Here is a 27,613-nt window from a genome sequence, read left to right on the forward strand (position 1 = left end):
TTTTAACGATCTATTTATAAATTTCATCAATCTTCAAATACACACATTTCAATTAGAATTCATATTGAATAAGTTAGAGAGTTGTTTCGAGATTAAGGAAATTGATTCCTTCCTATTTTTTATTCGTTTCGAATATTATCTATTTATTGCTATTACCAACATCGATAAAATATTCTTTCGTTACATCTTTTATTATATCGTATAATTCTACATTCGATTCGTAAATTAACGAATAATATTTTTAAAATTATTCCATCATCATATTTTTCTCTCTCCAAATTATAAACCACAAGTGTTCACACGCCTCCTCCTTCAATTCATAAACATTCGCCTAACATTACCATTTTCACATTATCATACAATTTATTCGTTATTCCAAATGACGATAACTTTGACCAGATAAAATACAGTAAGTAAGGATCGTCGTGCGGGATTCGTACGAAAAATCGAACAGCTCTGGTGAATATTTCAACGAGTTTGAAAAGCGAATTCTCTCTCGAAACGCGGTTGGACGCGTTTGACGGATCGATAAGACAAGCGAAAGGAGGGAACTCGACTCGATCAAAGTTCCGTCTCGCTATCAACATTGTCACGTTCGACGGCGGTGACGATGATCGGGATCGCGCGGTCGGAAAATGGAAACGGGGAATCAATCGCGCACACAGGGGACGATCACTTGTTTCGAATCCTATTCGAATTTATATTCAGAATCGAACGTGTAAAGTTTGAAAAAGACGAATGATGCGCTGTGATCATATTATATCGAGGATGAATTTAATATTATATTTTTCTTTGCCTTGTGCGATGTAACATCCACGATTGTGTCAATTGTCATTCGATAAATGTAACGTGTAATAATTCGTTTAATAACGATAATGAATATTTGTGGATACTTCGTTCTGGCATAAGTCCAAACTTCCTTCTGACTGTTCTATCTGGCTATTTGATTGTTTTTAATTGATAGAAGATGTGAAAGAAAGGTTGTTTAAAATTTAGAGAAAAGTTTCGCGTGATAGAAAAATGAAAATATTAAAAATTTTATTATCTATTAGCATTTTCGTAAGATAAAGAGGTGAGAGATAATTGATACGTGATATGATTAAAATTTAAATAAAGTGCAGATTACAATGAGCGTTCGTTCATTTTTCACTTTCATGTACGTTTATTTTCATTTATTTTGCGATTCAAAGAGAAGATAAATTATCGTATGATAATGCAATTCTAGAATATTAATGGGGACTTGAAACGTATTGTAAGTATTGTGTTTGATTACACATAACGACGAGAAGTGTGTGTTATTAATTTTAAAAGTGAAAATTTTTACTTTTGAAATATATTTGAATTTCTATTTTTAATTTATTCTCTTCAGAAAAAAAAAAGGAAGGTTTTACATTTAAGAAAATTATGCTTTAATAAATGCACGATGTAGTGAAAATTAAAAAATAAATAAATAAATAAATAAATAAAAGGAATTCTTTGTACACAAATTCGCGAGTATCGTTTTAAAGGAAGAATAGATATGCAGAGCATTTCACTATTTCAATTTAAATGATAATTCAAACACACAAAAGACGTTAAAATGGTTCTGACAAGTGGTAAATTCGTAAGTCGATAGCATATGAGAAAACAGAAACATACGAGATATAATAGAATTTTCAATTCCAGCTAGAATACGTGAAAGAGGAGAAAAAATTTAAAAGTTTAACTTTCAAATAGAAATTGATAAAAGCAGTTATAAAAAAATTGTTAATATTAAAATATAAATTTCGTTCTCTCTCTCTCTCTCTCTCTCTCTCTTCCATGAACGTTCAATTCTTACAAATATAGATTATGATAAAGTTTAATCGTTTATTTATAAATAAATTTGAGAGGCTATTGAAATTTTATTTGACAATTATTTAATATTTATTACATTTAGAGTGACACAATTCGATATATATGTAAGTTTATTTTTAATATAATATTATATTTGATATAATAACGATATAATATTATTAATTACATTAATTTCATATAAAATATTAATTAGGTACATGATTGAGCATTGATAATTTAAGAATAAAATATATACTAATGATAATTATATATTGAACGTGAAACGAGAAGTGACATATTTGTCAAATATCGATTAAAACCAAATGAAATTTCAAACGAGTAAATGTCATCGATAAAGGATAACAAGTGTTACATATTTACAATACGTGATATACATTTCAAACAGTAATATAAATTACAAAATTAGAATCTCTCCTTCCTTCTCCCTTATAATAAATCATTAAAGACCATCGTTAAATCATCACACCAAATCTCATTGCGCTAAGAGCCCAATCACTATTAGAGCCTATCATCGACTAAATATTTCTCCAAAAAAAGAAAAAAAAAAAAAAGAATATCATCAAATTGCAACGAAAAGTTCACACCTTCACCCTTAATTTAAACATCTCTCGTCGTCGAACGAAACAACTCGAATCATCGAGTTTCAACAAATCGCAAATCGAAATTCCAAGAAAAGCCTGTTATCCGATTAACGAAAAACAAAAAATCTCTCCAGAAGGATCGCCCAATGCACGATCCAATGCACTGACCAAAACATCCAAAACCGACGATCCAAGACGTCGACGCGGCCACATTCACGCAGATGCCCCCGATTTCACCAGAGAGGACCGAATAAGGACGAGCTATACCCGGATCAGCTGTCTCGTTGAGCGATGATCGACTCGTCGACGGCGACGATCGATCGCGCGGATCCTCACGAGGCCGTGGTCGACAGCTGTTACCAGGATCTTTTGCTGTTGGCGAACGACAGCAGCGCGCTCTGCAACGGATTGGACGTACTGAACGACACCGATCTAGAGGTCGACTCGGTGAACGGGACACGGTTGGACGTTGACGGATTGAACAATTGGTGGGCGATGCTCGCCCTGGTCCTCGTGTTGGGCACAGCAGCCGGGAATATTTTGGTGTGCTTGGCCATTGCCAGGGAGAGGAGATTGCAGAACGTCACCAATTACTTCCTCATGAGCTTGGCAATCACGGATTTGCTGGTCGCGGTGCTTGTAATGCCTCTTGGAATACTCACTTTGGTCAGAGGTAAGTGTTTGGGTGCGAGAGAGTTGGAAGAGTAGCAGTTAATGTTATTAGGAGTTATTAGGAGATTTTTATATTACGGAATATGAATATAAAAATCACGATTCAACTAGAAAGGAATTTTTTAAATCTAGATGTGTCATTAGTAAGATCGTTGTAAACGATATTCTTTTAGAAATTAACTCTATCGAAGTTAGGAAAAATTTGAATCGGTTTTCGATCAACGAATGAATGATCGTTGGAATCTTCCTCTTTAAAACGCATTTTTATTTATCTCGATACGATTTCTGGCTTCCAAGATATCGTCGTGCGAAGAAAAGAGTAATTTTTAATCGCTTATTATCTTTGTCCTTATCGAATTTTCGCTCGCGCCTTGTTTCACTGACCTATTCCAAACTCCAGATGAATGGCAGACACGATTCTTGGAAGAGTATAGTACGTATTTCCAAGAAAAAATACATAATAATGGATTCATAATTTCTGCACTGTCTTAAGTATTATGGAATCTTTCAGTGTTTATATCTCGAAAACCGATTAAGATGTTGCGATAAAACAAAAAGGGTCTTCGATAGCATGATTTCCTCTGTTTTCTGAATGGGTTTTAATGAAAAAATTTTTCATTTCTTCTCTCGTTTTTTACATGGAGTTTCTTTTCTAACTTTGGACTTGAATGCAATGATTCGCTGCGATGTAGAGTGTATAAGAATATAATTTTATCTTTTATGTATTAATCGAATATTCGAACACGTTTAATTACGTGAAAATTCGCAGCTTCAAAAATCTAGTTTCAAGAAAAAATAGTACAATCAGGAGACTTCCTTTTGTGCTTGATAAATCGTTTATTTATAAGAATAAATTTATACAATTTACGATTTTTCGTATGCCGACACATCTTTATAGTGAGAAATGTCAGGAAGGAGTTGTTCGTGTTTACTCGATATCTCCGGATATTCGATCTTCTTCCGGAATTCTGTCGCGAAGCAAGCAAAACTTGGAATTCCTGTAGCTGCCAAATAGAGTGTTGACATTCTATACTGTGGCTATCGTATCTGTGATATCCTTAGTAATAATAGCTATCTTATGTAAAATTAAATTTTTATCCAATGTTTATTATTATATTTTATTCCATTAAAATACCGATCGAATGTTAATTTACACATCATCTCCATTTTTAAGATGAACAAACAAAATACATCTTAAATGAATTGTGAAATTTTTGAATGAATATATCCAAGAATGAAATAATAACCAATATAAACTTAAAAAATAAGGAAGAAGCAATTTTTAAAATATTTTTTTTTAGATAAAAAAAATTAATATCAAATCGTGTATCTTTCGAAATTTGTTACATCATCGATAAATTTATCTGCTATTTGCAGATATTGATTTAAATAAAGTTAATACGGATATTTTTAAAATAGATATCTTGCATCAAACTAAAGTGCATCGACATCTTTTTAATAATTAATAAATTTTTAATTAGCTACGTAGATCTCATCTAGATAAGAATTGGAATGTAATACAATAATACGCGAATAATTTTTGAAATTCTTGTGTAAAATTATTGTCCTCGTATGTTCTTTAAATATTCTATTCAGGTTTCTACCGCATTGCAGCCATTTTCATCGATACTTGAAAACGTCTATATCGAAATCTCAAGAATACACGTGTATCATCGATGAATAGCAAAGTATTAACATACATATACGTTATCTTCTCTAAGAAGATAGATAAGCTTGAGGTATATCGAATGTATCCATGATTGTTTCAATATGTCTACAAGATTAAACAATAAATATCATTGATCAGATGAAACAATTAATTTTTAAATTACACCATATTAATTTAAAACGAAAATTTTCTATTATTTCTTAAAAAAAAAAAAGGGGAATCTAATTGCTGATAGATAATCCGAAAAAAAAGTTTCTCAAAAAGAATAAACATTCTGCATAATTATCGGCAAAGTTATCTTTCATCAAACGATTCCAATACTTCTTCTTCCAATAATGGCGAAATTTTCAGCACGATAGTCGCATTTGAATCCAAGTTTCCTTCCGTAACCGAGATTACACGGAGATTAGGGGCTCGACGAAGATTCAGCAACGCACACGAGTCTATCTATATGCTCGAGTTCCGGTGGCCACGTCACCCATTTCCGCTCTCCCATTTCTCAAACGAGAATCGATGGTGTTCCTTTTGTTTAAATATTGCCTACCATCGCGATCGAATTGTTTCGTTTCTCGTTTTTAACAATCCGTCGGATGGATTCCATTGAAGGGAGAGAGAGAGGGAGGGAGAGAGAGAAAGAGAGAGTTCATTTTTACAGAGATCGACTTGGAGAATCCACTTCTTTCGTTTGTGTGTGATTTTTCTTTTTTTCCTCTCTCTCCTTTTTTCCCCTCTCCAGGTAAATTAAAAGTGGAGGAACGATTGAATTGAAAAAAAATGTCAGAGTGGCGAAAATAATTTTTAATTAACGAAGGACATTTGCTCAGCCAAATGTTGGTTGTAACGATGCTTGAACGAGTTTTACACATTATCTTGCGAATTGACTTGCAATCGTTTCATTCTTCCTCGAAGAAAAAAAATTGATGATACGATTTATAGGATTATTTCTATTTCTATTTCTTCTTTTTACCAACGTTCGATTCGTTTTCTTTTTCATTTTTTTTTTTTTTTATAGATAAAAATTTAAGCAAAAGCTCATTTATAATTTTTATACGCCTATCTCGAAATATCCGTTACAAAGGAAATTCTGTTACAAGGAAGATGTGGTTTACTTATAAATGAGATCTAAACGCCAGTGGCACAAGTCCAAGACTATCTATTTCGAGGTTTTTGGGATCTTCACAACTTTGCTCCCTTTGGATTACTTTTCCTCGTTTATAGCGAAGTTACACGAACGTGGATTTTTCAATAGAATGAAACGTAAACCGTTCAAGTTTTCAGTTTACCTTTCGAGACTTATATTTAGGCTCTTATGTTAGATATCTCGCATAAAGATGCGAGAAACGATCCTCCAATAACGCGGATACACCGTAATCCTTTTAGAACTTGGTACAAAGCTTGGAACACGTATTAACGTTGAAAGGGAATAAATAAAAATGTTTGCCTCATTTTATTCTTTGAATTGGCTCCTTTCGATATTCCTCTTTCAAAGTGTATGAATATAAAAGTTTTAATATCGACGGTCCATTGATGCCTGGTCAATCGTGATTTACAAAATTCTGTATGCAAATCAATCGTAAATGTGTATGTATATTTTTTCATCCGTGCATGATTTATTTAAAGGTAATAAAACCTTCTACAATTTGCCCTGACAAATTTCGAGTTTAACGTGGATTAAAAGTGATCTGGCAACTATGATTAAACTATGATAAATTTATTGACGCGAAAAAAAATTAAATTATCCTCGAATAGTTTATCCTTTGCAGCGAATTTGCTCGTTTTTCTTTTGAAAAATAGACGATCCCCCTCCAGCCTTTTAAACGGTATTTTCCGCAACGTCGCCAGAAATCGTGATGGTAATTGCTCTTTTCTCGCAATCCTTCCTGTCGACTAATCCATTATGCATAAGAAAGCTTGCTCGACGACAGGCGATCTTTTGCTCTTCCACCTGTCACGCGAGAAAAGCGATCATTTGTGGACTAATTATCTGCAAACAATTCGAAAATTGACGTTTCTAATCGATATTTGATGATTCTCCGTTCGATTTAAATCCCAATTTCTCGAACTTCCTGGCAAAATGATTCGCATATTCGCGAAACAATTTCGAAGGCAACGTTGAACGAAAAATTACAATTGGAAAGAATGATAAATATTTCTGATAGTTCGATTTTATATAACTTGTGAAGAAATGTGTCTGATTCATCTTTTATATTTTTTTTAGAATTTGTCAAAATTCCAAAATTTTCTCATTCTCGCTCATTTTCTCAACTCATCCAAGGACAAGTTTAAACAATTCGAAGTAATCACGATATCTTCCAAATTTGCATCGTGTATTCACCAACAACTTTTTCAATTCTTTACGAGCAATTTCCAAAGCAATTTTCGATTACAATGTTCCTCTTCAAAATTGCAAATTGCGACCACGAATCGGTTGGAATGAATGCCATTAATTGGCAACAAGAGAGGTCGATTAAAGAGGAATAAGAAAACGATGTTGAAGAGATTTCGACATAGGAAACGACAAGGAGACGAATGGCGTATCCGTTTCTCGAAATTCCTATACACTATATAGGTAGAGTAAATGTCGATGGAAATGTAAGTGGCCAATTTGTGCCATCCTATTTTTCACCCATTTCCCAACTTGTTCCAATCTGAATTTTTCAACAATGCGGCACAATTGATCGCAAAAGTACATGTATGATATTTGGTGGTGTTTCGTGTAAAATTTTAGATTGTCGAAGATCGTAATTCTCTTCCGCTCAAAATTCTACGAGACGAAAATAACATTTTATTATTGAAGTCGAATTATTTTTATCGACTGCACTTTCGATTTGGTTGCAAAAATATTTGAATATTTATCTAAGTCGTTTTTTTTTTTTTTTAAATTATTGAAGATAATGACACGATTTTTTCGTTACTTCAATTGTTTTAGATTTTACTTATAATTTTTTTTCTAATTTTATTGAATTTCCAACGTATTTTAAAGTATCGAGGGGGAGGGGGGGAGGAGGAAGTAACGTCTCGAAGCATTGTTTCGCTTTTCGAACAAATTTTTCATATTCCGCGAACGCCTGTTCTATCGTTTTCGAGAAACTAAAGATGAAGGCTGAGCTCGTAAAAGTGTGGTGAAAAGGGGGCTGACAAGGAGAAGAGCGGACGTGTGTGCATGAGGTGGAAAAGGAAAAAAGTAGAAAAAGCGTAAAAGTAACAACGATAAGGAATGAATGGGAGGGGAAAAAAAAAAAAAGAAACGTGTAACGAAAGGGACAGGCTGAAATGAGGAAAAATTGTTGTCTGCAACTTATGGCAACGTTACGGATCGTCATCTTCGCATAGTTTTATCGTGTACGTGGGTGGATAGTATCGGTCATATTTTTTTTGTGCCACGTTCGAATTTTTATGGAGAATTCAATATTCGAAGTGGAAAGTGTATTGTTTGTAATGTTGTTGGAAATTTATGTATTCGTTTTATATACTGAAAGTGTAGAGGAATTTTCAATTTTTTTTACGTGAAAATTACTATGAATTTCATTTAGAAAAGAAAAAGAATAATAATACTTTATTAAGTAATTGCTCCTGAAAATATTTGCCTCTCCTTATTAGAAAAATAACATAAGTTACATATTAGAATTAAATTTTAGAGATGAATTTTCTTTTATCCTACTTCACTTTTTGTTATAAACAATTTCTTACTTATCCTAATACTCCTTTTTTATAAAATTCAATCCAAATGCAAATACTTATATTCTTATTCAAATATAATCGAGCTCTTCCTTCTTTTTAACTCCTTTCTTTTTTTTTTTTTTTTTACAATAAAAATAACTAGCAATTACTAGTGAAAACGTACCATTAACAAAAAGAGCGATTAATCCTACCGCCAAAATTTTTAAACAGATTCTTTCACAAGGATAAAAAGCAAGATGAAACGAATTTTTAAACTTGGAAGAAGCAACGCGAAGAATTCAGTAACGGTTTAACGAGGGAATCGATGATTTGCGGATGGTAATGCGTTTAGATGTCGGCGCATCGAAGCGGGGCCTTTACGGAATTTCGATCCAATGAAAATTCTCCCCTCTGGCACGCTTCGATAGCAACCCCCATGTCCAAGTAGGCAATCAACCCTTTCCAATAACAATTTGGCTGGAAATCTTTCGACGTGCATTGTGCCATTTATGTTTATGTCAGAAACGATCCATCTATAACGTGGTTTCCGCTCGAATAGAAATTTAATTGCAACTAATCTATCTCTCGATCAGAAAGAAGGGAGAAATTTTAATTGAATTTCAACTTCACTCGTAACATTCTCTCCAAGGATTCAATGGTGAAAGTGGAAGAAATGAAACGTTGAAGTGTGAGAATTTCAGGAAGAATCGAACAGCAATATTCAACAGGAGGAATAATAAGAGGAGAAGAAGGATGAAGAAATAATCATAATAAATCCAATCGTTGCCTCGAATTCTGGCAAGAAGATACAAAATGACAAAGAATGGGAAAGAATGGAAGAATGCCGGTATTATCGGTCCAATCAATCAAGAAAGGGCCATAATCTCCCTACACTTTTGCCCCGGTTGTTCAATCTCGTTAAAATTGGATCGGATTGAAGATTGCTCGAATGCAAAAATGCGGCCGCGTTGAATGATGCAACGATGATAAATATTTCGCAGACAATGCGCAGAGGCACGAGCCTTTGTCCGCGTTTCGTGGAATTCTCGCGCGCGTGCCTTTCGAGTGGGCGTGGAAAATTTAATAAACCGGGAAAGATCCACATCTCTCGCAATATTTAACAATCGGTGGATCCTTCAAGTTTGCATCCCGTTCTCTCCTTCATTCTCCCTCGAATTTTTACTTTTACGAGATGAAAAGTTTTATGAGGGGGAAGTAGTGTCGATTAAAGTTGCATTTATTACAGTTGTATATTTTTTTTAAACAAGTTGAACGAATAATAAATTGTAAAAACGTGTTGTTCGAGATGAAATTATTTAATCAATGGTTACATTTGGCAACTTTTAAAACTTCGTTCGATATCGACTATGATAATATTTGTATACGTTTGCGATTTACTCGAGCAGATCAAATTTGGAGAAATATAAGAATACTTTGTTTCTTTTTAAATAAAAGATAAACAATTATTTTTCTTGTAGCATTCTAAACGAATGATTTACATTGCAAATGACATGCTCATTGATATATCATTAACATGCAATCTAATATGCATTTCCTAACATCTGGATATAGGACTGCAAATTAAGTTAAGATAATTATTAAAAATAGTCCATGCCTCGATTTTAATATTCCTGAAATATACTTTCAAAGTTATTCTAAATATTTTCTTTTGGATTAGACTTTGAATCAACTATCTCTCAACTATTAACTCATGACTTAAAACAAATAATCTAAGATTCGAGCGTTACTCGCACAAAAGATTCGTATTTTTCTTAAATGTTCAACAATGTTCACAACGAGTTGAACGCTGAATAATACGAATCGATAAATATTTCGGATTCAAAGCATCCAGCCGCGCAATTAATTTTCCATTTGTCCCTGATTCTATCCACCCCCTCGTTATTCCACGATCGAATCGTATGGTTAAACAACGCGTTACGCTTTTAACACGTGATTCATAATTTAATCGACCGCCCACGCTGGGTGGGCGTTTTCCATTCACTGTTTCTATACACGGACTACTTCATATCGTTCAATGTTTCAAGCTTGCAGGGACGCGTGAGTATTTTCGTTTCCAAGTTTGTTGTGATACGATTGTGAAGAATGGCTATGAATAGAATAATACGAGTTCATCTTTTGCCAAAGGGTAAGCATTCTCTCGACGTCGAAGAGAATGGCTCGAGCCAAAAGCGTTAAATTTTCTGACGAATACAAAAGATCTTGATTCCTTGAGACGAGGATTCTCGAGGATCTGAATCTTTCTTTTTGAAGAAATTTAATTCTTTCTTTTTCAACAGCTGGAATAGCGGATAAAGTGTTGGAGATGTGTAAAGAGCAAAGATATAATCGAGATCATATCGCTTATTATAGTTTCCAACGATTAAGGAATGAGTAAAATTTAAAAATTAAAAAGGACAAAGAAGAAACGTATTTCCTTATTCGCCGATTAACGGGCGCGTAAAAGAAAAAAAAAAAAGTTGAAACGAGTTTCTTCCACAATTTCTAATTACTGCTATATTATAAAATAGAGAAATAAAAATTCGAAAGAGGAATCAGAAATTTCATTTCAAAGAAATTAACTTTTGCACGTTTAATTTAAAAGACAAGGGACAAGTTTTTTCATTAAAAATACTCGTATAACTTTAATTTTTTTCATTTTCATCTTCACGTATTTCATCCACAGCTATAATTACTACGAAGGATAAAATCGCAAAAAAGATTCTTTCATGTTTCGTATAATTAATTAATAAAAAGATCGGGAATGCTTCGTAATTACATCGATTCCAATTTTTCCTAATTCTAATTTCCCTTTAATCGAATTTTAAAATAAATTTTTAATTGGCTTGAAAGAAAAACAACCTGTTTCAATTCAAATCAATCGTCCCTTCAACATGTTGTCGTTGAATTATAAGCACTAAATTGTTGCTATGAAAAATATTCACGTGCATCCACCCGTTTGCGTATTAACCTACGCTTGATTAGTATTCTAGAAACATTCCCATAAGTATCAGTTCAAATATGCAGGATAAATCTGACGCGCTCGTTGTGACATTGCACACATCGACAAATTAATTTTCAATGGTGCGTTACACGAGGATTGCGTTGAACACGCAATAACTCGTAATATAATACGGGAATTCTAAACAAATTTAATCGGGCTGTAAACCGGTCTTGTGACGGTGTTGGACGATTACACCGTGTATCAAATTAATGAAATTCATCTGATTGTGTGGCTACCGATGAATAATTATGAGCGTACGTGCTAGATTCGGGAGGGTATTTGGTAATTATTTATGACACGATGAAAATTATATTATTGTGGATGATTATTTTAAAAATTCGATACTTTGACTTATTAATCTCGAAAATCTACGTATTTATTCAAAGAGCGTGGATTGGATCGTGTTATTGATAAAATTTGTCCGTGGCAAGATAAATTTTAAATTCTTCTAGGTAAAAGTTTTTATCTCTCGTCATCGATTTTTTTTTTTTTGAGATTTGAAATATATCGTAAGGATTATTTCGAATCTATTTTTCTTGAAAAATATTAAAATCGAACGTATAATATTTAATTAGAATAAAATAAGCTCGTATTGATATACTTTTTTCCACTCGATATTAATTCTCAACGAGTTAGACCATGGATCACAATATCACAATATTTTGTAGTAAGACTTACAGACTTGAATAAGAGTAAACAGATATATGCGTCTAATCTCGAGAAAAATATCATTTATTTTCCACAATAAAAGTATATAAAACGTTGTCTTGTCTCTGGAAATATTTCTACTACCATATTGACGTGATAAAAATTAGATTTTGAGCTAGAATTAAATTTTAGAAATCATTGGAATTGATTGGTGGTATTTCAAAGTTGACAAGAAGTCGAGTGAAAGTGTTTGGGTCACGATATAGATCAGACAAACATTCTGTGTATCCTAGCTGTTCGTCGTGAGGACGACAGGAAACACAAGGGTGCACGGTTAATTGTAAATCGAACGATGGCATGCAATCCACGTACAATATACCGAATACATTAGCAGCGATTTTGATATTGGCCCGATACCGTCCTATATCGACCCGCTGTTAATTTATGCTATAATCGATTGGAATGGCGCAAATCTGGAAAAGGATGACCGTGTTTCAAATTGAATAAATTAAACGGAAAAGCGTAAAGGAAAAATTCAAAATTTCTTTTCCTTCCAATAAAAATGGCAAGAATAAAATATCGATCTCATCTTTACATTGTTACTTTGAGTATTAACAAATTTTAAATCTAATAAACATTTTTATAATTCGAAACAAAATATTATTGGAAAAAATCGTCTATCGAAATTTTAAATGATTCGTTAAATCGATTGGACAACATTCTCTTTAGGTTCGAGAGAGTTGAATCTGGAAAAAGTGAACGACAATCGACTAAGCTATTCAGACGGGCAATTTCAATATAACGTCGATCCCGATTCGTTAATCGGATTCGTAAGTTGGAATTGCTATGTTAAGCCAACAATTTGCCGTGGTCGAACGTTGATGATTAAGCTAATTAGCCCTTGGAATCGCATTCTAAAATTTGTGAATCGATGGGAAACCGTTATGTATTGTATCGAGGGTTAATAATAATAATTTTTGAATAAATTTTGGATAAATTGGTGCTCAAGGAGATAATAGAGGAAATCTATTTATTCTATTTCTTCTGAAAGATATTAAAAAAATTTTTTTTATATTAGATAGATGTTATCACAAGAATCAAATAATTATTCTTTTATTGCATATTAATATATTTATAAATATGGATTGTTTTAAATGACTATTGCAAATTTCTTGTCACATTTGTAGAAATAAATATGATATATCGAATATTTAAAAGTAATGAATAATTAAAGAAATTAATTACTAGACACGTGGCGCTAGTATCGCATTACTTTGTCTTATAATGACATCTGTGAGACATCATAAGAATGTAATTGAAATAATGTACAATTTTGAAAACTATTTATTGTAAATTTTATTGTATTCCATATAAATATCGATAATTCTAAATATTTTCATCTTTTCAGAATTTTGATTGCTTCTTATATGAAGTTTGGATTGGAAATGAAATAGCACTTTTTGATCCGACATCTTTTGATTAAATTTTAAGGCAAGGCATTAATGCTAATAGTCTATGCATTATTCAAGACTAATCGTTGCATAATCATATAATCCATTTACTTTCTCATCATTTAACCCAATCATCTCATATTAAATAGATAAAAAAGAACTGCGTTCCAGTTTAATTAACTCCAGATTTATAACCTCAGAAGAAAATTATCCACCTTGTTTAATAGTAATGCAATATAGACATTAAGCATTTATTCTAAACTGTTATCAAACAAAAAGATATTAAAAGATCTGTTGGAAAGTTCTAATCACCCTTATTTGAATTGTTCATTTCGTGTATAAACGTTGTTTCAAATTTTTTTTTTTTTTTTTTCGAAATTTTCAACTCATTTACGAATTATTATTATTATTCTCTGCCGAGATATAACAGTAATAGAAGTATCCTCGTTAAAAGTTTGACAGTGAATACGTTGGTGGATAACATCATTTTCATGAATATTAAAAATAAACGTAACATTGTTGTACCACTACTACTTTTACTACTTTTGTGGACAATCGTTTGACCTGCTACGTATTCATTACAAGTTATTTTACGTGCCACAGCATTTTCTAGATTAAAGATATTTCGTGAAAAAAAGGAAAAAAAAAAGAAAGAAAAGATTAATTAATTATGAAAAAGAAAGAAATAAAATTTTGTATGCAAGAAATTGATGAATTATATAAAACATGGTTCATTGAATATTCATATTTGTGTGATTAAACAAATTGATAAATTTGTCATCATTCTTATCCGATCTGATTATTATTATCATCATCATATTCTCGAATTTATGCAGCTGAAACGTATTTAAATATTCAACTGATATGTAGAAAGTAATATTATTTAAAATATATGTCACATTATGTGGAGTATATGCATATACGTGTTACACGCAAATTTGCGAAGCAACAGTAATTTTATCATGTACATTTATTTATCATAATTTGCATTACAATATACCTAACATTTCATTGATTTTTTGATAAATTGTTATTATATTTGTAGAAAAAAAAAAAGAAATATAATATTTCATTATCGATTGCTCATTCACAATTATAATAAATTTTATCCAAAATATTTCAAATATATATTTAAATCATTTTATTTCATAGATTTTGATCAGATAATTCTTAATATTATCATTGATACTTATATTTCTCGTTTTTCTTTTTGATAAAAAAAATTATTACTCCAAATAAAAAATTATATTCACACACGAGCATTTTATTCAAATTATATAACAGTACAATAAAGATACTAGAAAGAATTATTATTGAGAATTAATATGAGAAAAGGAATATATTTAATATATTTATTTATCTAAAATACGTATTTCAATGTGTAATCATGCACGAAAATTGAAAATAGATAATGATTGAGGTCAATCTGTTAAGACTTCTCCTCCTTCTCCTCTTCACGAAAGTTAATTAATCACTAGACGAGGTATCCTTAAGCGACGATAATCGCGCGTTAATTACCAGGCGGTTCTTGCGGACGATCTATTGGCTGCACACTGCATTCCAAACTGGCAGATGCCTGTGTATCAACCATATCGCGTGAATATAGGACAGCTTAACAGCAGACGTCTCGTGGACGTTGATAATTGCGGTCAATTTTGCGGTGTATGGGGGTTGGAAAGGTTAACGGTAAACTGGTTGATGGCATTTATGCTTTATCGAGTGGTGAGAAATCTCATTTTTTATTGAAAAAAATAAATTATTTGCTTACGAATTATCTTTCTTTTATTTATGAAAGTAAAAGTCATTCGTCATTCCTCATAGTTAAATTTGTACGTATACAACTTATAAGAAGTAGATTTTGAACAAAATGGATCTATATAAATAAAAATCGTAAAAAATAACGAATATTTGTAATTATGATTTTCAAAATAGGAAATTAGAATTTCTGTTCGAGGAATTTTCTCTAGTTGCACAGATTGATTCCAAACAATCTGGATGCAAAATGATAAACGCAGTCTATAAATTGTCAGCCTCGAAAATCCACCAAACTCGAGTTTCCACTTTAAGCTGGTTGGCAACTGGTGTCGAGAACATTCTGCAATCCATAAATCACGTCGAGAACTTAAAAATACCCATAACACCTGGACAAACTTTTTCCAGGTAAAAGAGGCAGCAACCTCTCTTCTCACATTAATTTCCATAAAAAGTTTCAACAACCTCCACATCGTCGCATGCATATTAATATTTCCTTGATCCAAAATTTATGATTTATCTCGAGTTTCAATCGAATTCAACTCGACGCGTGAAGGAAGGACGAAGAATAAAAAGGCGAAACGAGGCGAAAAGCGAAGAAGAAGAAGTGAAAAATTAATTCTTCCTTTGACGTTTACCTAACAATCCGCCTCTCCTCGAATTAAATTCCTATCATTTACATTTCAAAGTTGTGCGTAAATGTAGCAGGCACACTCGTAGTTGGATCTTGCATAAATATGAATACATTTGAGGTCTTGGTTTCTTCTTAGACGTGGCTCGTCTGGGGAACTGAAACGGCGCTGAGGATGAATTGTTGTGTTTTTATGCAAGGATTTTCATTCTTCTTGCGCTTTTTTCTCTGATCCAAAACTTTCTTTTGGATATCAAAAAAAAAAAAAAAAATACTGATATATCGTGATAAAATATAACGGTTATATATCAATATCATCTACGGTATTAATATCGATTTGGAAGAAGCCAAAATACAAAAGTTGATGTACAAAAATATGGATTAAGATTTGGAAAAATTGATATTATAATTTTTATTTAGACAGAAATAATTATTTAATTATTTTTACAACGATATTTTGAATTTAATCATATATGTATATTATGATCGATAGTTATAGTGTTAAACAATATTTATTATTGATTTTTAATAACGATTGATAGATTGAAATTGTAACATTACTTTTGGAACGAGACTGATATATTAGAAAAGAAAAAATGAGTAGAAGAACGTTTGATATCACTTTTTAATAATTATCAGAAAAATTACTTAGAATTATACGAGAATTCAGGCTAAAATCCAATCTAAAATTCATTCGAAATAACAGCATTACAATACGCGAGCAAAGTGGAAAAGGAGAACCTCTCCTTTACATCCGTTAAACTACACACGAAAGCTTTGCCGCGGTGCACGAGGCGAGGAGGAAAGATATCGTCGGTCGTATCAATTAATTCAAACGAATTCCACGCCACCTTTGAAGAGAAAATATTTGTTGGAAAGCCTGTTTTCTTTGAGAGTCTCGTTCTGTTTCTATCGGATCGTTTGGAGAAAGGATCGGTGAGGAAAGTATCCAGGTTTTTCGAACGTTGAGAAATGATCGAATGGCAAATCACGCTCGAGAGAACCGATAAAAGACGACTTTGGAAATTTGATTTCATCCTAGAAAACGATTGGAAGGATTGCCGCTTACTGCGGCTCTTTCGTTGAGAAATTGTTCACCGCGAGAGTAAATTTGGGACGAATGATATAAAATTCTTGGTAATTTTAAATAATTGTACGATTTAGATGGATTGTTCGATCAGATTATTTCATGCAATTGATTACAATCTCAAAAATAAATAAGAATTTGGTAATTATTTTTATTAAGATCACTATATTTTTGCATTCTAAGGATCATCATATTTACATTACATCATTATTATTAAACAGCTACAGATCTTGTCAAATAATTGGAAAAGAATAGTTGAAGACTTAATAATTATTGGTTTACAAGGCAATATAAAGTTGACAAGATTTTGTATGACATGCATTATGATACAGATCTTACAATTGTAGAACAAAATTCTGTAGAACATCGTGTTAAATTCCAAAGTGAACTTGGAATAAGTATCATAGTATCCATGCAATGAATCTTGTAGTTAACCCTCTAATAGATTTCACAGTGAATCTCACAGTAAATTTCATGTAACTCCTCTAACAAGTCTTGCAACGAACTTTGTACTACCTATCACAATTGAGCTTGTAACAAATCATCACAAAGGCTCGTACAGTGTTATTATATTTCTTAATGTAACGTATAGTTCTAAAAGTAATAAAATATCTAAGAGAAATACGATAAAAATAAATCGACTAACTATTCTTAATAGATTGAAACGAGAAACAAGATCTATTCATCATCTATTCATCTATTAATAATCAAAGTATATAATTTCAACGAAAATTTCTAAAGACCCTTTTTCATTATCTCAATTACAATTGAATTAACAAAAACAAAATTTTAATACAATTCCAATAGTTCAGATCTGCTCGATCCAAAATCTCGAGCAGAATATTCCATTCGATAAATGTCGTCGTACCATTGAACAGTGAAGCTCACCGACACGTGATAGGTAAAATCGTTCTCTTCCAATTTTCTACGTTACAACGAGAGTTACAATCGACGCGAAATATATATATATATATATGACAAATTGAATATACCCGTGAAAACAGCAGTTTTTTTCCCCTCTATATCCATCGATAGATCTCGGTGCATTTTCACCCCGAGCGAATCAATCGAGCCGATTGCCTCTGATTCTGCGTTATATTTGCGTGGAACGCAACTCGACGAGACGTTTTTCTGTCATTCGAGAATCGACAAATCGAATATACGAGGTTGTTTCGTCTTTCTGAGCGAAACGATCTCGCAGCCGAAGGACGCTCGTTCCTCGATGCCTTGTTATTTCGAATACTCGATATCGATCAGATCGTCTCTGTTATTCGACCGAGTTGGTGCATTGACGTCGACTTTTGTAAATTTTGTAAATTTAATCGATTCTTTAAACTTTTAAAATTTTTAAAACTCACTCCTTTTAATATTGATAAAAATACAATTACAAGTGTGATTTAAAAGAAAGGATAAGGATACGAGATGTAGCTTTATACATTCGTGCTTTTCGTGAAGTCAAAGGAGTTTCAGAATAGATGTAAATAAAAGAATCGAACGAATGATTTTGAGAAATTTCACGCGAAACGTGTCGAATAAATATTGTGAAACTTGTTTGAAATTTTTTTTTTTCAGTGAAATTTTACAGTCTAAAATAAAATTGAAATTAAAAATTTAATTGATTTCGAAAATGATTGTTGGCGAATTATTGATATAAATTACAAGAAAGATTAACGAGAAGATATTATGTACATCGATGTTTAGGTAAAATTTTCGTGGAGTAGATTGGAATTATATCCATCTGAAATCAAAATTTAAATTCAAATTCAAATTTGGAATTTGGTTGAGTAACATTAATTTCTGACCGAGATAGCATGTAAACAGATTATTCGTGTATTATCGTGCATGATGTATTTGCGATTAATGTAAATGAAATCGTAAAATAAAATGAGATAAATCGTGTAACGTGCCTTTATACATGGATATTCAGACACATGGATATTCTTTCTTTGCTTTTAAAAAATTCTAACGAGTCAAGATAAGTAAGTCAAAAATTTCAAGAACAATTTTTACAAAGAAAATAAGTTATACTTTTCCTCGAAGTATTCTTCGAAACGTTAATCAAATACTCTTCCAAAGATTTGCATATCTTACATATCATATTATTCAAAAAATTGAAAAGATACCGGACGAAGAAATTTCACATATTGCAACGATCCAAACGATCCAATTATCTCGAACGTTGTCCGATCTAAAGTTCAATCTTCCATATTTCACGATGCTAATAATTCACGCGAACAAAAATGCCTCGAAGCTGCGAAATGAACCTAACAATTGCACTGTAAAAAAACTGAATTATGTTCTCGCACAATGCACATTATATCTATACAATATACATATATATATATTCGATTCTCAAGCTAAAAGAATTTTATTAGTGTGGAATTTAACCGTGAGATAATTTATTCGAGGCGATGAATAAAATGAACGTGTACGGTCGCTGCAAATTTTCCACGTGAATTGTGTCCCACTCGTACAAGAGTCCACTCCGCGATCGAAATGCAAATGCACTTATCGTTAAATATAGAGACGTTCTAAGAAAGGTAATGAGATTCGACCATTCTCGATATCTTTCTCTCTTCGGTCCTTCTATCCGGTCAGTTCACTCCGGCTACAAAGATTAACGATATAAATCACTTATATAGGCTATAGTGCCTACTTTTCATGAGTTAGTACAAGAACGGAGGTAATTACCACCCGACTGGTTTCCACCTCCGTCTTTCTCTTTGAGCCGCTTTGTGACCGGTAATTGTGAAAATTACTCATCGGTCGGCCGCTTCCTCGAGGGCCCAATTATACCACGACTTTTTTCATCTGTGTTCCCCGTTTTTGCAGATTTACGTTGAGCGTGTTTTAAAAGAGATGAAAATGTTGCAAAGTTGTGAAACGCTTTGAAAATTATCGACGATAAATTAAAATATATATATATATTGCCATTCGAATGAAAATCGAATACGAACGGAATATTAATAGTAGTCTCAAAGACGTGTGAATTTTTTTATTTCTTTCCAATCGATTCTTCTCTCTCCTACACGATAAACCTTCTCTAAAAACAATCTCAATTCTATATTTGTTATATTACGATTATTCTATACCAGAAAAAAAAAATAAAACATTTAATTTCATCTACGAGCAAACAAAATTTGCCTTGCGTCGATAAACGAACAACGAATATCCAAGACTCGAACCGGAAACCATGGCGCGATTCGGTCATAAATCCGGTCCGCGCGTCACGTCCGTCAATACACGTCCGGTGTGAAAAAGCATGGCAGTTTGTCCTGATGACGCGCGAAACACGCTTCGTTAGCCCCGAATGCGTACAGATCGTACACCCTCGCACGGTTACGTCGATATTGTTCGTGGTTCATGAGTTGGCGTAGTTTCATTCGACCACCGTGACTATCCCTCCCTCCCCCCCATCGATCTACGCATTCTACCGGTCCTGGCCAATTTTCCACGCCCGTACGATATTCCTCTACCAATTAGAAACGGAAGATCAAGTTCAAACATAAGTATTTAAAGTATCTAAATCAATTTTAACGATCACAAGTTTTATCGAACGTTTGAAAAGATTTATACGAATTTATAAGGGGATAATTGTAAGGAGAATCTCGAGTTTCTCTCGCGAAATTGTCGTTGGTAAATTACGTGTTGTAAGTTATAATTAGAATTGTCTGGCGAGGCCTTAGATTTTCAGTCTGATGTCACATTATTCAGGGAGAGAGAAAAGTAACTAGGGGGAAGACTTAATGCGACTGCCACGCCGCCTAGTGGACATCTATTAAAGTATTTTTTTCGCGCCATATTCGAATTGCTCGTGAAATATTCGAAATTTATTATAATAGAGCTCATCATATTCCATCTTTACTCGTAATGATACCGCAGGGAGGACCGAACGACTTTATATTGAGAGGTATTCATTTGTTGCGTATCGTGCATACGGTATGATACACGAATACGTAACGAATGGATACTCAACCTTAAGCGTCGTCTTTCGTGAGTCCTTTGGGCAGTTGCGACCCCACGTACCCGAGCAAATCGAAGGGTGATCGAATTTTAGGTTTTTTTTCGTGAATTCTTTGGATAGTGCATCCATATTCAAAGCACCCTTTCTATTTTGTAATTTTTTATTTGCATATCCAATCAGTCCAAGATGTTGCTGACAAAATTTTATTTTTTTTGTTGTTGTTATAAAACAATTTTCAAAGTGTTCCAAATGTCGTACGATTAGAAGTTTTATGAGTGAAATGATATAGTGTCGTTTAAGGGTTTATAAAGCGTAACATCGCTATGCATTGGTGCTACAAATGTTCCATTTCCTCACTTCTCATAATCCATGAAGATGTTCTAAAACGTTCTGCTACATTAATCTGGAAATGGAGAGTAGTCTTACGTAGTTTCGTAATTTCGATATAAAAAATTAAAAGTATTTTATTCTGCTTCTAATCTTACTTAAAGCAATTTTTTGTAATAGAATTTTTTTGTTAAATAAAAGATGTGTTAGAAGATAGGATGAAATATTTATGAAAGAACCATTTTGCTCAAGTTAATATTCTTGGCTCTTTTTCATGACAAACGAATTATTTTCTTTATTCGATGAAAAGAATAACCATTCGTATTAATCTTTGAATAATTTTTTCTATAATTATGTTAACAAAGAAATTTCATTCCTTTTTCATGTATGATGATAAGCTTGAATCATCTTTGTATATCGATCGTGCATTGCTTCAAATCACAATCTCATGCATTTTAACGACTAAATTATAGTAAGTAACTTTGACAGGGTCTATTATTTAGTTATTTGTAATTTTCCTGTTATATACGAAATATTTTGTTTCAAAGTTAAGCAAAAACTTCAACATTATATCTATATCCTTGATTACAAATAACAAAATACATGTTTCTTTATTTTGAATGAATATATATTTATAATAATTTTTTTTTAATTTAAAATTTAAAGTAACATTTTATTACAGTTGTTAAAAAAAAAATCTTAAGAAATACTTTGGAATAAAATATAACGTCTTAAAAATACAATCTAATAATTTTCTTTAATTCAAAATTCAAAATTCAATTGTATCAAGTCGTAAATTATGATTATCGTTGAAAGACAATTTTCATTTACTCACATTTTCCAGATTATGCAGTCCAGACTTAATTTTATATAAATCAATAGTGCATCCAGTTGCGAAATAGGGTAATCGAGATTTAGAATCCAACAAAATTCGAAAATCACGAATTACGATGTACAAAATGTTTTAATTTAACTTTAATATAAATAAAATTTAGCATTTGTACAGCTATGACGATATAGGTTCAAAAATAACACGTTTTAAAAATCTGTTTCAAAAATCGAACGTAATATAATCTTCGAATCATAAAAATCACACATATATATTGTTTAGCATATACTATCATACATCTGTAATATAACTTTTATAAATGTTATTCAATGGTTCGTTTAATTTTTACAATATTTTTTTTTCCATTGCTTTAATTTCTTTGCTATATTTTTTCCCCACATTTTTTTCAATTTTTCAAATGCATTCTCGTAATTGTCTCTTCTTTTCGAGTTAACTTTTTTGTAAATCTTTACTCGTGGATGATATATTTCGTGTTTATACGCGAGTATCGGAAAATTCCATTTCTACTTCTTTTGTGCGATTTTTAGGAATGGGGAGAACAATACACTTTGAATCGATTCGGTTATTTATATATGGCAATCATTGTTATTGAAACTGAGATTGCGTTAAATAATTTATTTTTTTAACATAATAAATATTTCTGATGAGGATAACGAACGAAACATTCGAATAAAATATTTATTCTTGCAATAAAATATTACAGGATTATTGCGATTATTCGATTATTCGAAGTTTGGTTATTCAAACGATCCGAACACAGGATGAATATATCAGCATTTACATTTGAAAATCAATTAATCATTTAATACTTAATTCCTTCATCACCGAACAAAATTTCTCCAGATACTCTTTTCACGTGTTCATCATTAACAGGTTGACAATCTCGATTTGAAAATAATTAACATTGAATACAATCCATATGGTTCCACTTGTATCCTTATTTGCACGAAATAGTAATAATAAAACAGGAAATGCGATGTATTCGCCGGTTTGAAAACATTTCGACCTTCTTGAATCCACTAGAACTTGATTTGAATCGATTACACAGCAATCTGGCCAAACACTCACCGATCCCCCTAAACTACATTTAATCCTCTCTGATTCGCTTCGAATCCGGAAACGGATTCCTCGACTCGCAACAACCTTTCCTCGATTTATCTTGACTCAATTGAATTTTGGACACTGGTTGAACAGATCTAACATTAAATCATCTGTGATTTATGTTTAGATTCATTTTTTTTTTCGCTTCGTTTCAATCCTTTCACAAATTTTCCAAAAAAAGGAAATGGAAGAGCAATGATAAACGTGTTCCATCCGTTTCTTCTTCTTCTCTGATGAGTTAATTATTTGATGAAAAATTGTGTATCAAAAATGTAATTAACTCGATCTTTGAAGGGTTTAGAATTTTCATTATTACTTTTTCATATTTTCTAAAATTTTCATCTTATTAAAATTAAAAAATTAAATAATTAAAAATTATATTGATCGAAAATCAAATTATTCTTGATAGAGTATTTCGAAATGAAATGAAAATTTTAAGAATTCTTCGATAGAGAAAATATCGTTCATTTTCATTAAATTAATTGAATAAATGAGAGTAATGTTAAGGAAAGTAAAATTTAAATTCCATTCCATAATTTCACTTTATTTTATATTATATACCATAATTCATTTTTATTCAAATTTATTTTGTTCATTTTACTCCATTTTCGATACAAACGTTCGGATACAAACATGATTATAAATATATCGATATTTTTATGATACAGATAAATGTACCTAATAAATTATTTTAGTTCTAGTCGACAATTATTTAAAAAAAAAAAAAACAAAATTTCTTAACTGGATGAAGTTCACCAACTTCTCGTTGAACTCATATAATAAAAAATAAACTTGAAATCACTCGGAAACGCTTCTGTCCTGATGGAAACGATTATTAATGACTCGGCCAAGACAATAACGCGTCACCGACCGTTCTAAACTGACACTTCTACCGATAATAATGATTAATCCTGCCAAGTAGCTTGGAACTTCTTCGAGGACCTCGCCACCTCGATAATGGCTGATTTTTATCGAGGTTCGAGCCATTGGCTCCACGATTTAACCGGTGAACGATGGAAAGTTTCGATCGTAATGGGTTGTCTCTGTGCCAGTTAATTATTCGAGATAAAAGATATCGATGGTGATTATTCTCGGCTTTTTTCTTTTTTCTCAAGATATTTAATACTTTCTTTCGTTCGAGAATAACTTGTGCTTTGAAAGGGAACGAAAGTGAAAGTTTTAAAGATTTCTTTCTTCTTCCTTTTTGATTATCGACAAATGGTTTGAACTTTAAGGGTAATAAAAATGAATTTTTATATTGCTTCGATTTATCGAGGAATTTATTTGTCATTTTTGAAATTGCAGAAGATGTAAGTGAAATTAAACGCGATGAGAGTGAGATTTTTAAGATTCTTAAGTTTTATTTTTCTCTTTGGGAAAAATTACAGTTTTTTCGGATTTTTTCTGTACATAGAATTCCGCTTTATTGTATTTTATATGATAGATGGCGTTAAATTCGGATTTATTGTGCGAGAGCCAATTTTTGAAGAATTTTTAAATTCAATTTAAATTGATACAATAGAAAATTCGTAATAGAAAATTTTATTTTATTCTTTTTTTTTATCAATCATCAATTATTTACTTATAATTGATTGATTAAATTTTTTTTTTCAAATGTAAAATTACTCCATTTCAGGTTATTAGGTTAGCTATTTACTTATTGTAGAATATTTTATGCGTGTTAGAACTGGAACACCCATTTATAAGTAATAATCTAACAACATGCAAGAATAATACGAACTAATTATGTAAAATAAATATTTAATTTTTGAATTTCATATTGGCTCATTCCTTTTTAATAATAAATATTACAGAAACAATTATACGCATAAAAATTCATAGAATGAAATTAAATCCTTTAAAATAAAATATATTATTTTTTATTTTCAAAATTCTTTAACTCTTAAATTTCTTTTCTATTAAAATACCGTAATAATAAATTAGATTATAATATTACTTGTTTCGTTAATAACATATTTAAAAAAAAATATTCATAAATTTCTAAATTTCTTTTTTAAAATAAAAATGAAGAAAAACGTTGCTGTTAAAATCTTGACACATGAACCACTTAAATTTCGTAACCGAGCAAATTTGTATCTGAGGCAGAAACGTAGCTCGATCATCACCAATGCGGTCATCTCGCTATTGGCCGATTAATGTATCGAGCCATCACCGAACGTCGGACATTGCGTACTGCTTACCACTGTCTCACTAATATGTTCCACTTGCTCTATATGACGGATCATTAATACCATCAAGAACATTCACAACTACTCGATCAATCTGCTACATTATTGATTTATTGCTTTGTTTAATTCTGTTTGCAACATTACTATAGTTCTAGTTGTTGTTAAAACTAGATTGACTATATACTATCTTATTGTATATACACTATCATTTTAATCCACATATTATTTTAATATTATCCAATAAAAACGAATGAAATTTATCGTTCGGATCAATTTTTTTTTTTTTTTTTTTACAATTTTAATATCATCTCTGGTATTAATATTCGTTATTTTGAACTCGTGGCGTGAAATTGTTATATCTCGAAATATGAAGTTTTATGATGAAACGGGTGAAATATTAAATTCGTTTTTCCTTTCTCGTAACATTTATTTTGATTAACACGGAACGATGATAAACAGTGAAGAAAAAAGTGAAGAAAAGCAGTAAAACGCGAGTAAGTATTAAATGGCTCGTGCGATAAGTGGAAATTAATATCGAAGATCGTAGAATACATATTTGAAGAGATAACAATTGTATCATCAAATCTTGTTGAAATCTACAATAAATGGTTACAAAAAAATAAATAAAATTATTATAAATAAAAAAAATTCGTTTATCCGCAAATTAACGTTGAAACTGTTCAAATTGATGAGTTTCATTTTTCATTACGCTATCACCATTTATACATAGATACACATTCAAATATTAACAACAATTTACAAAATACTCTTCTTTTATGCTTATTATGCTTATCAAGTATCTTTTCAATTTACATTCACCTCGTTCCCAACAAACAATTTAAAAATGTTTAAGACAAATTGGAGGAATATCTTGGGTGGTTCATCAACGCGATAACATTCCCCTTGGGCGTAATGCGTATTGTTAACCGAGAATGCTATGCGCTATCACTTGTACTCCGTCTGACTAATGCGCCACAGTTATCACTGCGGGCTCTATTCGACCGTCTTGCTTGGGTCTGAGTAATGCCACAACCTTACTACTGGCCGACCAACGTTATCCGTGTTCCGACTACTAAGGTTAACCACTTGGAGTTTTATACGTAAATTAAATGTTAATTACTTTGCGTAGAAGCTAAAAATTAATGAGATTTATAATTTTTTTTGTCAATTTCTTCTAAATGTACAATTTTAGATAAGGAAGATAAATATTTTACGTTAGGTTAAAAGTTACATTGAATAATTACGATTTGTAATTGAAAATTAAAAATTTTATGAAATAGAATACAAAAGAAATATTTATTGCACGTTTTCGAGTTTGCACGGTTTTTTGAAACTAGTCCATATCTGATTTGAGAGAATGAAAATAATACGAATATCTAAGCTACATAATTAATAAAATCGCACATCAAATGATAGAGGATTTGTTGCTATGTGTCACAATGTGTCACAAGAAAGAAGTTGTGTAGAAGAGTTGAGAACTAAAATATTAAGAAGGCTATAATAGTCTATATAGTATAATTTTACATCATTATAAAAATTTAATATATTGAAAGAGTTTGAGAAATTAATATTATCAAAATATATTTTATATATTTTATAAATTTAAAATAAAAAAAACGATTATTTAGATATAATAAGACAACGTCGATCATTTCGATAGAAAGTGTTCCAATGATAAATTAAGAACAGTTTTATAACATCGAATCGATAGTATTACGCAGCTCGTATATTGAACTATCATAAACCTAGAAACGATCGATCACGGAATACTGTTACATTAAGGTTTATTACTTCGATCTTCTCTATAATTGTGTATACTTCTCTGAAAATAAGAAGCAAACATGGAACGCCTTATATTTCTCTCGTTCAATCATAAATTAAGTTTGCAATTTCTATGATTGTCCAACTATTTAAAAGGAATTTTATTTGTCAAGCACAAATATACTATCGTTATAATTTCTTTTCTAAAAATATTTTCCAACTAACTTTCACCACCAGTTTTCATATTTTGTGCAATTATTTCTTACACATTATTTAACATTTCACATTTTCTTATAAACACAAGAAATTCATCAATCACAATATACGAAACGAAAATTCTAAAATTCTAAAATAAAAACATAAGAATGGAACCAACCACTCGTAATTCAAATATCATCGAATCGAATTCTAACAATGCCACAATCCACAGAGA

At 31.5% G+C, this 27,613-nt stretch overlaps 1 protein-coding gene across 1 annotated transcript in view; it reads left to right on the plus strand.

Moving 5' to 3' along the window:
- The first annotated feature begins 2,663 nt into the window (after positions 1–2,663).
- The window catches only part of 5-HT2B (5-hydroxytryptamine receptor 2B), a 91,214-nt gene continuing 66,264 nt past the window's right edge, over positions 2,664–27,613 (plus strand). Inside the window, exon 1 of the mRNA XM_012493090.3 lies at positions 2,664–3,090. Coding sequence (XP_012348544.2) covers positions 2,709–3,090 — 382 coding nt within the window. The 5' untranslated portion in view covers positions 2,664–2,708. The remainder of the gene's footprint in view (positions 3,091–27,613) is intronic.

Source organism: Apis florea, unplaced genomic scaffold (assembly GCF_048593485.1).
Source record: "Apis florea isolate Af1SG1 unplaced genomic scaffold, ASM4859348v1 contig_3192_pilon, whole genome shotgun sequence".
In the NCBI taxonomy this organism is placed as follows: Eukaryota; Metazoa; Arthropoda; class Insecta; order Hymenoptera; family Apidae; genus Apis; species Apis florea.